Source organism: Heloderma suspectum, chromosome 4, assembly GCF_057233095.1.
Source record: "Heloderma suspectum isolate Gila_16-S chromosome 4, 16-S_ref, whole genome shotgun sequence".
Taxonomy (NCBI): domain Eukaryota; kingdom Metazoa; phylum Chordata; class Lepidosauria; order Squamata; family Helodermatidae; genus Heloderma; species Heloderma suspectum.
In genome coordinates, this window is record NC_139461.1 from 66,043,043 (window position 1) to 66,056,766 (window position 13,724).

The window sequence follows — 13,724 nt, forward strand, 5'->3', positions numbered from 1 at the left end:
GATTTAAATGTAATATTATGTAGACATTTTTACTGGAATACTGGTAACCATTTAAAGAGAATAGTGTATACTTCCCTCATTGTTTAAATGTAAGAAATACACAGTGGTATTGAAAACTGTTGACACACTAATTCAGCCTTCTACAACCTGGTGCTCTAGCTGTGTTAAACTACAACTCCTAGCATTCCCCAGGCAGCATGGGTGGCACCAGGTCAGGGAAGGCTGCACTAATTAATTTTTGCAACCCAAAGAGCTGAAAATGACACGCTGCGAATTGCTCATCCATTTCAACAGAGTTCAGCTCTTTTCCACTCAAGTTGTTGGAGCACCTCCAGTTTTGCTGTCAGTACATTAGTTCTGCTTCACACTGAGACAAATACGTATTTCAGTGACATATCTGTATTCTTTCACATACTTGTTAGGAATAATCACCTGGAAAACATCAATTACAACTTTGAAACTGCCAAACTCGCCTAATATTCTATTTGCAATTGGCATCCATTCATTGTTACTAATGAACTTACGAAACAGAAAACTTTCTGCAGAAAAATAAAAGTACAGGAAAAATTTACATTTTACAAAATCTATACCCCGTATCACTCACCAGAGAGGGGTTATGTGAGTTGTTAGCTGTTTAAAGTTATGACTATTTTTGTTTGTGTTTTAATTTTGAAAGTAAACATTTTAATTAGATACCAGATTTAAGTGGAAGGAGGAGGGCATGAGCAAGGATATGATCCTATGTTTGGAAAAGTACATTCCTTCATGGTTTTGCTCAATATTCACAATTATTCTGTTGTCTATTGCTTATTCCAGATTTCTCACATAAAGTATAATAAGTGTTGGTAGATTATAATTTTATATCCTGTTTCAGTGACATAGTGTTTCTTACCATTTGCAGGTTTTAAATTATTACTTGATGTCTTTGGAGTTCTACGCGGATCACAGGAGGAATGTAGAAAAGCCTTGAAGAATGGGAACGTGTTGGCCATTGCACCAGGTGGAGTTCGGGAAGCGCTGTTCAGTAATGAAAATTATACCCTTATATGGGGAAATCGTAAAGGATTTGCTCAGGTGGCTATTGATGCAAAAGTGGTAAGTGTTCTCTGAGCATAAAGGCCTCTGCATAGTGACTCTACTGAAGCAAAATGGGAGTGTTTTAGCATGCAGTCCTATGCATGTTTAGATAGAACAAATTTGTAGGACTTCTTTTCTGTCTAAACATGCATAGGTTTGCATCTTTAATGACTTTTCATGAAATGTCTCCTAAACGCCTTTCAGGAAATGTCTCCTAAATGCGTAAGACTATGTTAGTACCAACCAAAATAATCAATTTCCTGGCAGTTGTGGGGCATCTAACAGAAGAAAAAAACATCCTCCTCCAGTCTTAACTCTTGAGTACATGTATCTGGACTGATCTGGATAAATGCAAGTTTTATATTACAAGGCTATTATTGGAGATTACTGCTTTCAAGCACTTCAGCTTGATTGTTGTTCATAGATTCTGAGGACTCCAAAAAAAATCTGTATTAGTGTTTTGTGCTGGTTGGTCTAGGCATGAAAAAATCCTTCAGTGGGCCAGTTCACATATCACACTAAGCCACCCTGGAGAATAAGCCACATAAGCCAACAGAAGATCAGGCCCGTAGGGCTTGACATGGCTTGTGACCCCCTCAGTCCTCCAGCCTGTTCCCTACACATACCCCAGTGTCCTTTGCATGGTGACCTGTCTTCTATTTCCATCTCTACAGTAGGAAACTCCCCTCCCCCCGGTATTCCAGTTGCTACTGCTTTTCAGAACACTTAATTCATTCGCAACCTTTTTTTTCTTTTTTTTTTCAAGGTTTTTTAAATGCTTTGGAATTACACCAATGAGGTCCTCCTTGTTTGTTTGTTTTTTTTAAACTTCCTGGTCTTTTGCAAGTGTGCAAGAGCACAGGTCCGCCCAGCCACTATGTGTAGTCTGCCTTGTCAATTTCCTTGTATGTTACAACTGTCAAGGGAAGCTCTGAAGCAGAGCACATCATATACAAGGAAACTGACAAGGTGAGACTACACACTTAAGAAGGGTTAGGAAGTAAATTTGGCTGGGGGCAGATGAGCTCCCCCTCACACCACCGCACAGCGAATGTCATCAGATGGCTTAGCATTTGCTCTCCTAGTGATGCGCTAGGTGGATCATCCTCCTGGGGCCTCAGTCGGGTTGGCTTTCACCAGAGGTTCCTCACCCCTGCATTAAATCTTCATTAATCTCTTTGTGCTAGTTGTTCTGCTAGCAGTTGTGCAGTTGGTGGCAGAACACCAAATCCTGTAATTTTTCTGGTAGTGTAACATTGGATATAACCCTCTGTGTTGTGCACAAATGCATAAATCAGCCCTAAGCTTAGTGGTGTCCCAGATTTCTCCATAGTTTCTATTAGATGGCTACTATCAATGACTACTAGTCTTGATGGCTATGTGCTACCTCCAGTACCAGATGCAGTGAGCCTACGTACACCAGTAGTTGGGGAACATGGGTGGCACGGTGTTGTTGCGCTCATGCCCTGCTTGTGGTTTCCTGGTTGACAGCTGGTTGGCCACTGTGTGAACAGAATGCTGGACTAGATGGACCCTTAGTCTGTTCCAGCATGGCTCTTCTTATGTTCTTACGTTATGTAGAATGTATGTTGAAAAATCAGTGTGTCAGTGAGAGTGGTTCTTGCTTTCCTTCTCCCTGATGTGGCAGTTGTGTCTTGCTGAGTTCTTGGTTTTGGTTTTTTGTAATGTGTGGGAAATTCATACAGATTAGCTCACACAGAATACAACCTAGTTCTTAACATTTGTCTTACTCCAAAGCAATTGTATTTCTCTCTCTTCACAATTACGTTGTAGAACTGCAGACTTAAACATCTGTACTGATGGTGTCGTAACAGGGGATTTGTATTTGTATGATGCTGTGGCTAGAGAACTGGGTTGGAGTAGAAGACCCAGGTTCAAATCTCCATTCGACTATGAAGTTCTGTACTACTTAGTGGGTGGTTGTGAAAAGGGAGGGGAATGGAACTGCTTTCATCTCCTTGGATTAAGAGCAGGATACATGTGTAATTTCACTAATTTACTAAATTTAACTTTAATATAGTGCACCCCACTCAATTCTCATTTACTAATCCTAATCTATTATATACTTTGTAGGTATATCACTTGTAGTTAGATATCTCAGTTTGATTTTAATATCCAACACTTTGAATATTGGGAAGATATTGCTAATATAAGTCTTCTACATCCTCATTGCAGCCCATCATTCCTATGTTTACACAAAATATTCAGGAAAACGTTCGAACACTTGGTGGTCTAAGTAAGTGATTTCAGTTTGGACTTTTTCTCATATTTTCTTTTCGGTGACATTTATTGCTTCCCTGTTTGAAATTTTCTCTAGCTGTCTTTTGTGCATATGATGGTGGCCTTTTTTAAAAAACAAAAGGTGATATGATTTGCACTTTTATCAACTATTATGAAGTGTGTGCAGGCAGACCTAGGGATTTTTTGAGCTCAAGTCTCAGTCTTCCTTATACAATTATTGGCCAACCCTTAATACCTACAGATTTTTTTATACAATTCTGTGCTACAAGACAATCCAGGCTTCTTACAGTTTTTCACAGATCTGATATCTCTCCATTGGGAAATTACATTTTGCAAAATTAGGTTAGAGATCTGCAGCCCAGTAATTGGCTGTCTTACACAAATGTCTTGGTCCCCAGATCCTTTCTTTGAGCTTCTACATCTCTTCTGGTCCTAACCTTTTCCAGGTCCCTGCCTTCTCTTAGGGCCAAACAGAACACAACACATTCACAAACTAGCAATTATGTGAATGGCTTTTTAAAAGTAAATTGTAGGCCTGGGGTGGGCAATCTGTATCAGGATCCTGGTGCAGGGGTAAGGGGGTTTAACTCTTTGCCCCCCTCTATAGTCACAATCCAGATGAGTCCCTGCCCCTTATTTGTATTGGGGGAAAAGCTCCCACTGGAATGAATAGGACCTTTGTTTTCCAGTACAAATAGCAAGCCTAATTGGGACCACCACAGGGGGGCAAGAGGTTAAAGTCTTCCTACCCCCTGCCAGTCCCAATCCAAATTCGCCTCCCCATACCAGGAATTTACTTAAAGACATTCACAACATTTCTGATTGCAAGAATGGCATCTCTTCTAGTTTGGCTTTACCTCAGGCCTTATGTAATTCTTCCTGGTCCCTGCTTCTCTGCTCACTGTCTTTGTCAACCAACCTGCAACTGGGCACTCAGTTCTTTAGCTTCCTTACTTTCCAAGCCCTCTTTTTCCACCTCGCAGCACATGTTCGTACTGCCTGCCGATATCACACAACCTTCTTCCCCCTGCCCCGCAGTACTGTGTGAGGGGCTCCCCCCATCAGACTGATTTTCACTTCACTTATAGATGCTGTGTTAGTCAACTGCATATACAATTTTAAAATGCAAGGTAAAGAAGGCAGACACAAATACTTTCCTATAAAAAGGCAAAATTGTCACAGCTCTCCTCCCACTCCTGGAATCTGTTTATATTACTATGTTACACTAGCTATCTGAGGTTATTGCTGAATAGGACCTAATATTTGAGTCCTATTACCACCTTGCAATTTTAAGGCCTGGTTCACATGTAATATTAAAACTTAGCTTAGTGTTACGTGCATGATCATTCGGCTCACGCACTCATCTTTCTTTATGTGGCATTGCTGCAAGGAGGAGATAGAAGTTTTCAACTAACTGGTTATTCACTGGACACGTTTGCACATAATAAGTCATGAATTCTAGTTTACTTAACCACTGTATGAATGAGCAGCATGCTGGTGCATGCAGCCTATTCGCCTTTCCTCATGGGAGGGTGGCCCTGATGCCAGATGTTTGTTCCAGGCACAAGGCAGCTTCTTAGGACATGGAGCTGAACACTTCAGAGTGTTGCTGGAACACTCTACCATGCCCTTGGAACTCCCCCAGGTGACTCCCTCCTTCCAGGGAGGTTGCAACAAAGAAGACAGCCTTTTTGGTGGTGGAGCATCTCCCCGGTGAGGTCCACCTTGTGCCATGATAGTTTTCCTTTCAGTGCTGGGTTAAGACTTTCCTCTACTCTCAGGCATTTGACAGCATGCGATAAGGTTTTAACCAGCTCTGGGATTTCTGTTGTTGATTGTTTTTAATTGTTTTGTGTGGAATGGTTTTACATTATGTTTTCTATTGAATTTTTAAGGTATCTGTTGTAAACCTCCCAGAGATCTCTGGCTGTTGGGAGGTATAGAAATGCAGTAAATAATAGTGATAAATTAAGAGTAATTTAGTGTGCCTGTGGACTCCCATTTCGCTCTTTCCTTCACACAAGCAGGTAAATAAACTAGGCCCAGATAGTCCAAATCTTGGATTATTATTTTTTTTTTTTGCACCCAAACGAGCCAGGACTCATAAGCATGCTATAAACAGGAGTTTGTTGTTGGCTTAGAAGTTCTAGCTTGTTTTGGGACAATAAAGCATAATCCCAGGTTCAGATGCCATGCTATGCGATCCCTGCCTTGTTTGTTTAACTGCTCATGCGAAGGGAAGAGCAAAGCAGGAGCCAATGTGCTGGGTGTTTGAGCACGCTGCTCATTCATTTTGTGGCTTAATAAGTGAAAAATATTTGGCTCATGACATTACCTGAGAACATGGCCATTATGCCTGAGCTGAGAACTGTGGTTGGTGTTAACTCTGGTTTAGGGTATTTTCCCCCAAACCTGGTATCCTCCAGATGTGTTGGACTACAATTCCTATCAGCCTTAGCCAGCATGGCCAGTGGTTAGAGGTGATAGGAGTTGTAGATCATAACATCTGGAGGGCACCAGGCTGAGGAAAGCTTTTTCGCTAAACATGTTTCATTAACCATAGCGTTGAAGATTGCTTGTTTTTCTAGTTAACTATAGTTAACACTAACCATGGTTTGTCCAGGTTCTGACATTCCGAATAAACACTGTTAATTGAAAATGGAAGGGGGAAAGTCTAATACCTTCCTCATGGCCATGCCAAAGCTCAGTATGTGCTGCTGGTGCACATAGCGTTCCACTGTGGATTAGCATTGCAAATGCAGCCTAAGACTCAGTAACTAACTCTTTGTCTGAAGAACTCTTGCTTAGAATGCTTAATGCATAAAAGTAGTTCAGAGCCACACATATTCAAGATTGCTCTGGACTCAGATCCCAAAGTTCCTGCTTACCATGTGTAACTGTACATATTATAAAGATGAAAACTATTGCTTCCAAGATATTTTCAATGAACTAAATAACATTATTGTACCTGCTATCCTTTTAATGTGTCTTCTTTAACGAACCAGAACTATTTAGGTGGCTGTATGAGTATCTCCGTTTGCCAATAGTCCCAGTGTATGGAAACTTTCCTGTGAAACTGCGCACATATCTTGGGGATCCTATTCCATATGATCCAAATATAACTGCTGAAGAACTGGCAAAAAAAGTAAGTTTTATTTTCATAATATTGAAATAGTAAACCTTGATCTTAAGCATTTCTTTGGTGCCAGGCTGCCTTAGAATGAAGGCCTGTGGGTGAAGAGTGAAGATCCTGCAAGAGGCATAGTGGAGTTCCAAGAGCACGATGGAGTGTTCCAGCAACACTCTGAAGTCTTTTGCTCCATGTCCTAAGGAGCTGTCTTGTACCAAGTCAGACCATTTGGTTCATCTAGCTCATTAGTCTCTACACTGACTGGCAGCCACTCTCCAGAGTTTTGGGAGCTAGTCTTTCCCAGCTCTCTGTGGAAATGTCAGGTACTGAACCTGGGTCTTTCTGCATGCAAGGCATATGCTTTACCCTGACCTATGTGTCCTCATTTCCTTCAGAACAGTAATTGGCACCAGGGCAAGCCCTCCCATGATGCAGGGTGAATTGGACCGATGAGGTTCACCAAATGTTTGTTTGACTCTTGCCCTTCTTGCCAGAGTAAAAAGTACCAGAGGTGATCTACCCAAGTGCATGACAGGAGCAGCAAATGCCTCTTCGGGTGAATGATTGGTCTCAGCAAGTTTAAAAGAGACAGATGAGACCGTTACTGAAAAAGCCCAACTTGAATCATACTCTATTGGATAATTTCCAGTCAGTCTCTATTATTTTAACAAATATGTTAACTAGAGGTCAACATTCTGTGGTTCAGCTGCTTACTCATTCTTGCTTGAGCAATATTGGGCTTTTATCAGGCAGGGGAGAAATTATTTCAAGCAATATGCAAACATATGTATACACACTATATTAGAGGGAGAGGAAATTGGGACCACGCTATTTTAGGTAGAGCTGTACACCGCTTCAGTCCGAATCCCAAGGCGGGTCGGGGCACTTTGGCCTGAAGTGGCGCAGTTCCGGAACTGGTCAGGATCAGGCCAAAGTGCTCCAAAGCAAGTTGGATCTCTCTGAATCACTTCAGGCCCGATCTGGACAGCTGCCACGCAAACATCCCTCCTTACTTGGACCCCTGGGGGAGCGCACGTTGCCAGCTTGGAGGGAGTTGCCATTTTGAAGGAACATGGCCACTCTTTTCCTTCCAGTAAGACAAGTTGCCATTAAAAAAAAAAAAAAAAAAGGCAGTGCCCTTGCAGAGGCCAATGGCTGCACGTGCTCCTGACAGTCCAGGTGAAGGGGGGGGGGGGCTCATGCAACTCAGTGGCATCAGTGGGTGGGCCCCACTTCGGGTCTCTGTATCTTGCTTTGGCTCCAGAGCCTGAGGGGAGTCACCCCAGCTCCAGAGCAGGCTGAGGTGTGTCGGGGCTGATCCGGGGCCTCCAAAGTGCAACGGGGAGGGGCTGTACACAGCCCTAATTTTAGGCATGCCAAAGGGCTTGCCGTTGTCCAGCAGGGTTTGTATCTCAAAAGCAGCTTGCCTTGAAGCATAGGGGGTAGACTGCTGATCAAGAGATCAAGACTCCCATGGGGCCATCAGAATAGTTGTATGCTTGGGCTTTGTAGTTTTTAAAAGAGGGAGCCCTCTCATGAGGCACAAAGGACAAGGCCAGTCCACTCAATGTTTCTTAATAATTTTTATACTCTGTTATGTATTTGTGCATATTATACCCGCTTTGCAACTTCAGGATTAAAATATGGTTGGGTATCTTGGGTAATGCAGTTTAAAAAGGACTAAATGTTGGTTTTAATTTTTATTTCTGATTCACTTTATGATTAAAAGTTGATTTACTTTATGATTAATGAACAATTTATTTCTTCTCCTCCCTTTTTCTCCCTTCTTCTTACAGGCAAAGACTGCAGTACAGGGTTTAATAAGCAAACATCAGAAAATACCAGGAAATGTATTTCGGGCACTAATGGAAAGATTTACGATACAGAAAAAAGAAGACTAGTCTCTTTGGGGTGTGGGAAATAACTGTAAATATTTTAAAATCATGTCAATAACGTGATTATAATATTTGAAAATATTATTATATTAGTATTCTGTTGCTTTGAAGTCATAACGTTTTGAAAATTAAGTTAGTTTTTCAAATGATCTTCATTAAATCTAGGGCTTAGGCTTCGTGATCTTTCGGTATAAGTGCAAGACTTTGATCTTTAAAAAGCATGCACAGTTTTACCTTGGACTCAATTGTAAAAATAATACTTTAGGCTTTCTGAGAATGTATAAATTTTGTAGCTCATTTCCACTTAAGAAAGCAATTCTTTGGCCCCTGAGCAGGGCCCGACGGGCCAAGGTTTAGTAGGGGTTTCCCCCCTCTGAGGCTGTAGACAGACCTACAGACTCAAAGGTGGAAACCCTCTCTCATATTTCCACTCTCCAGCTGCTGTGGAAAGCTCTGCTGCAGCTCCTCTTCTGAAGTAGGAGCTCTGACCTTGGGGTGAGGATGGAGAGTGAGGAAGGTGGTGTACCAGTAGGTGGAGAGGAAAGTCTGTGGATCCACGAGAACCAGAGGCCTCTTAGCCCCAGTCCCCAGCACACTACTCAGCTGGTCCAGTGAAAAAAGCACTAGAGGAGGGTGGTGAGGCTTAAAAAAAGCCTCTGCCTCTCTTGCTGGCAGAGTGTTGGATTCTCAGAGTCCTTCTCTGTTGTTCGGATGGCACCCTCGTTTGTTTAATGGAAAGGTTAAAGCTGCAATTCTGTGGTCTGTGGGAAGGTGTCCCAGAGGTCATATGACATGTCAGATCTCCCTGTCCAAGGGCAGAGAGAGAGAGCAACCCTCGTAGGAGGAGGTCTGACCTCAGAAGGAGGAGATCCCTTCTGGCCACCACAGAAACCTCCATGGCTATTTCTTCGATGTTGAAAATTGAGAGGCTGTGCCAGACACACACCCAGCAGAACTACATCTGCCTTGGAGCTGGTATAGATTAATTCCCTTCCATTGAAATCATTGGGAGGGAACACTTAAAAAAAAAAAGCCTGTAAAGGAAATAAACCAGCAAAAAAATGCCAGTCCTCTCTACCTTCCATCCTGCCTGTGGAAGCCTAGCAGGGCTTTGGGATCTGTGCTTCCTCCAGTCATCTCCACCCACTGGTAGATTGATGTGTGAAATGCTTTTGGCTAAATTGGATAGTTTTAACAAAACAGAACCTTTCCATTTCATGTATCATGGGGTGTAATAGAGATTCTCTAATCAGATCAGTTCTGCAGTTACATTTCTTCATGAAATGAAGATGCCACCATTAAACTAAAAGTGTTTCAAAAATATCCTGTGTGCATTATGATTTTACCATGAGTGAGAAGCGATTTGAAGCATGTAACGAGCATTTAGCATGTGTTATCTGCATTAGAAGCACTAGGGATTCTAATTCCACTACACTTCACTGAGTTTCAGAAGAGTGTGGTTGAAATACCATGATCTCCCATTGCTGAGGATTGACAGTGGCCATGAGCTCTTTAGGTGAGTGTGTGGAATTCCAGGCAGGTGGGTGAGAGGAGGGATAGAGAATTCTTGCCCTCAGTGTAGACATTCAGCAGGTTGCTGCAGGAGAGATGGAGCTTTCTTTTCCTCTTCTGCCAGCTCCCAACAGTCTAGAAAAATTTTGCAAGCTAGTAACTTGTTTATAAGACTGAGGTATACGTCTTTTAGATATTCTGGAAGCTAAATTGCAAGGCTATAGATACATCTCCTATGCTATGACAGCATGGAACTAGGGATGTATACATTCCAGTTCGTGTTTGATCAGGATTTACCCAGTTTGCACCTTCCAGACTGAACACAGACTCGTATGCAATTGCGCTCAAAGTCTGTACATTTCCAAGCTTGCAATGTGATTCGTGGATCCCCCCCCCCCCCCAAATATGTTTGACGGCATGCGTACTTTTGGAAAATGCACACAAATATGCATTAATCCATGGGAGGAGAATGCACACATTTCAAAGATGCCACAATTGATACATACGTTTGGAAAAACACGCATGAAAATAGAGAGGGACATATTTTCAGATGAAAAGCAAGAAAACAACCTCACAATCTGATATGGACTCAAGTCGGAATGAGCTTCAGGATGGAATTTGGAGAATTTCAGTGAGCTTGAGTTTTGCTGATTTGCACATCCCTACATGGAACCCACCAAGAAATGCTTGTGTAAGTTATTGGCTCCTGCAATTTGTAGTTCTCCTCATGGATCAGCCCTATCCTGTGGAGAGTCTCCACACTGGCACCAGCTCCTGCAAGAAATATGTGGCCCTTGAAGACTTGAGATGTGATAAACTTCTTGCATGTAGCCATTGTCATGGAGGCGCATTTTTCTGCAGTCTCGTCTTGGCTGCCATAATATGTAAAATGGCCCTGAGTGCAAATTTATAGGTCAACCCATATTTCTTGGATTTGTATTTAAGTTTGGCTATAGTAAAACTGGGGCCGCGGTGGCTTAGTGGTTAAGACGCTGAACTGCAGACCAGAAGGTCGGCAGGACAGCAGTTTGAGACCCGAGTGCCGTGTGACGGAGTGAGCTCCCGTCTTCAGTCCCAGCTCCTGCCAACCTAGCAGTTCAAAAGCAAGAAATTGCAAGTAGATAAATAGGTACCGCTTCGGTGGGAAAGGTAACAGCGTTCCGTGCACCTCGATGTTCAGTCATGCCGGCCACATGACCACAGAAACGTCTTCGGACAGCGCTGGCTCTTCGGCTTAGAAATGGAGATGAGCACCACACCCTAGAGTCGGACACGACTGGTTGGGGACATCTTTACCTTTTTTATAGTAAAACTAATGACCTTTCATGTTATTCAGTGGGCTCTCCCACACTGGAGGCATTCAAGACGAGGCTGGACAGCCATCTGTCGGGGATGCTCTGACTTGGATTCCTGCATTGAGCAGGTGGTTGGACTCGATGGTCTTGTAGGCCCCTTCCAACCCTACTATTGTATGATTCTATGTTTTTATTAGAATTTTTTTTAAAAATACCTTTTGAATTTGGTGGCTTATTTGAGGAAAAGAGCAGGTTTGCTCCATAAATCATTGAGAGATGTTGAACATGCACTGATGTGATTTTTTTTATAACCACCTTCAGGGTAATCTCAGTAATTCAGATATTCTTAGGAAAAATTATGTGAGGGTACTTAATTATTGCTCAGATTCAATCTCTAAATGTGTGTTCTCCTTCAAACATTCCAAAATAACTTATGTATATTTATACCTGTTAAAAGTAATATCTATATATTTATCTTATTTATTATCCTGCTGAATTGACTTTTATCTTGTAGTTTTGACTTAAGTAAAACTACTTTTTAAACCACTGATTGTACTAGTAATTGTTGTATATTTGAAAATTAATCTGAAGTGGACAGAGTAATTCTGAAATATGAGAGCCATTCTACCTTATGTCAATTGTAAGCCTTCAAGCAAAGATATCACTTTTTAAACTCTGTTTAAATCTTAACTTAAGTGATATATGAACAAGTGCTGACCACCATTTCTAGGAAGCAGAAATTTAGCTTTTTCATATTTTTCTAAGTGTCGACATGCATAAATAGAGGGAAATCAAGTGTGCAGCTGGAGCTCTTTGAGATGGGTAAAAGCTTTTTATTCCCTTCAGTATTAGAGACAACTCTTTGTGTTTGCTGAGCATTGAGCTGTCAGTGATATTACATGACAACAGAAGCCAGCAAGATCCCATACCAAACAATGCCTGCTGGATTAGGGCTAGAAATTTGCTTAGAGAAAAACAAATCATTTTCTCTTATAACATCTGTGGCACAACTCTGTCTCCCAAATTCCTAAATAAATGGCATTTTTTCATTATTATTTTTATTATAGTCCCATGGTGTAGTATTGTAAAAAACCTAAATCTAAGGACATACAATCTTAGCTTAACTTCATGTGGGGTTCCTGGATCCAGGGAGCCAATGTCCACTGGTCTCTGCAGGAAGTCTCCTCTGTAGTTGAGTTTAAAAAGATCTTAATTCTTTCTGGTCTTCTATGCTGCTTGCTGTTGCTTTTATCTTTTGTAAGCTGCTTTCAAATGTTTTAAATAGAAAAGTGCCCTATAAATGTTACGTCATGTGCATTTGTACTGACATTTGAACCTTCTGTCAATGATATTTTTAAAGAATCAAGAGTTTCAAAGTACTAAAGTGTTGAATGATGCCCTAATGTAAGAGTGGTGTTTTAAATATTTTCCCTGCATTAAAAAGTGGCAATATCTGTAATACCCATCTAAACACACTTACCAGGGAGTAAACCCCACTGAGTACAGTGGGATGTACTTCTGCATAAGCATGCATAAGGTTGTAAGTTAGGGTCAGGTTAGTGGAACCTGATATGCAAGAGCAAAGAAATGCATCTGCATATCAGCTCCATTCACTAAAACAAATGACGAGGGAAGAGAGGTTCTGGTGAGCATTTGGTGTCCACTCCCAAAATAGATTGCTGACTTGGGTCAGGTTGGTATTTCACAGTCTGTTTACACAAAAGTGGCCCAATTAAATTCTGTTACACTGTGATGAATATAGTTGCAGCAATTATAAAGGTAAATAGTGGGGAGAGGAAGGTATTTTAAAATATCCTGCAATTTCATACAGATCTTTGCAGGCATTTGCAAATCTGAAAGATGGAGCCAGGCTTACCGTTGTAGCTGGATATTCCTTTAAAATGTTTTTCTAAAGTATTCAAAAAACTGTATCAAAACAAACTGCAGTATCATCATTTTTAAGGATGTGTTAACACATATCTCAGTTGCATAATATTTCCATATTCTATTTTCTGTATATTTGTATTGTATCTTGTGTAATTTAAAAACATCCACCAAATAAAGTTGACATGTCAACCAGAAAATATCATGTATGCATTTTATTGCTGTTAATGTCTCCCCCACCCCCTTGGAATAACACGGACAACTAAATTCTTTGAGGGTGCAATCCTATGCATTTTTGCACAGAAAAAAGTCCTACAAGTTGTAGAACTTTTTTTCTGTCTAAACATACATAGGATTGTACCCTTAGGTGCTTTATGAATTTCACTCAAAATAACTGAGTGAAAAGATTCTTCTGAGCATTTTCAAGTGGAGACAAGCAGAAACATATCAGTACTAGGCAGCAACAATCAGAAAATATCCAGAGACGTAGACATCTAGCATAATAGGGTTTCAGTGGTATTAAATACCTATCCATCCATCTGGAAGATAATCCCTTAGGGCCCAATCCTATGTATGTTAGATAGAAAAAACTCCTACAACTTGCAGCATTCCTGAGCCAGCATGGAGTTGTAGGAGTTTTTTCTGTTTAAATATGCAAATTTAAAATTC

The 13,724-nt window shown here is 41.2% G+C and overlaps 1 protein-coding gene across 6 annotated transcripts in view; it reads left to right on the plus strand.

The window, feature by feature from the left end:
* The window catches only part of LOC146346962 (DGAT1/2-independent enzyme synthesizing storage lipids-like), a 29,027-nt gene extending 15,772 nt beyond the window's left edge, over positions 1 to 13,255 (plus strand). For 5 of the 6 annotated variants that reach the window (XM_084849549.1, XM_084849544.1, XM_084849545.1 and 2 more), the window contains 4 exons: positions 902 to 1,095; positions 3,274 to 3,334; positions 6,345 to 6,484; positions 8,266 to 13,255. In XM_084849549.1, the coding sequence (XP_084705675.1) occupies positions 902 to 1,095; positions 3,274 to 3,334; positions 6,345 to 6,484; positions 8,266 to 8,370 (500 nt within the window). In that variant the 3' untranslated portion in view covers positions 8,371 to 13,255. Of the gene's footprint in view, positions 1 to 901; positions 1,096 to 3,273; positions 3,335 to 4,900; positions 6,485 to 8,265 lie in introns of those variants that run through there. The other variant, XM_084849548.1, reaches the window with a different exon arrangement.
* Positions 13,256 to 13,724: the final 469 nt, after the last annotated feature.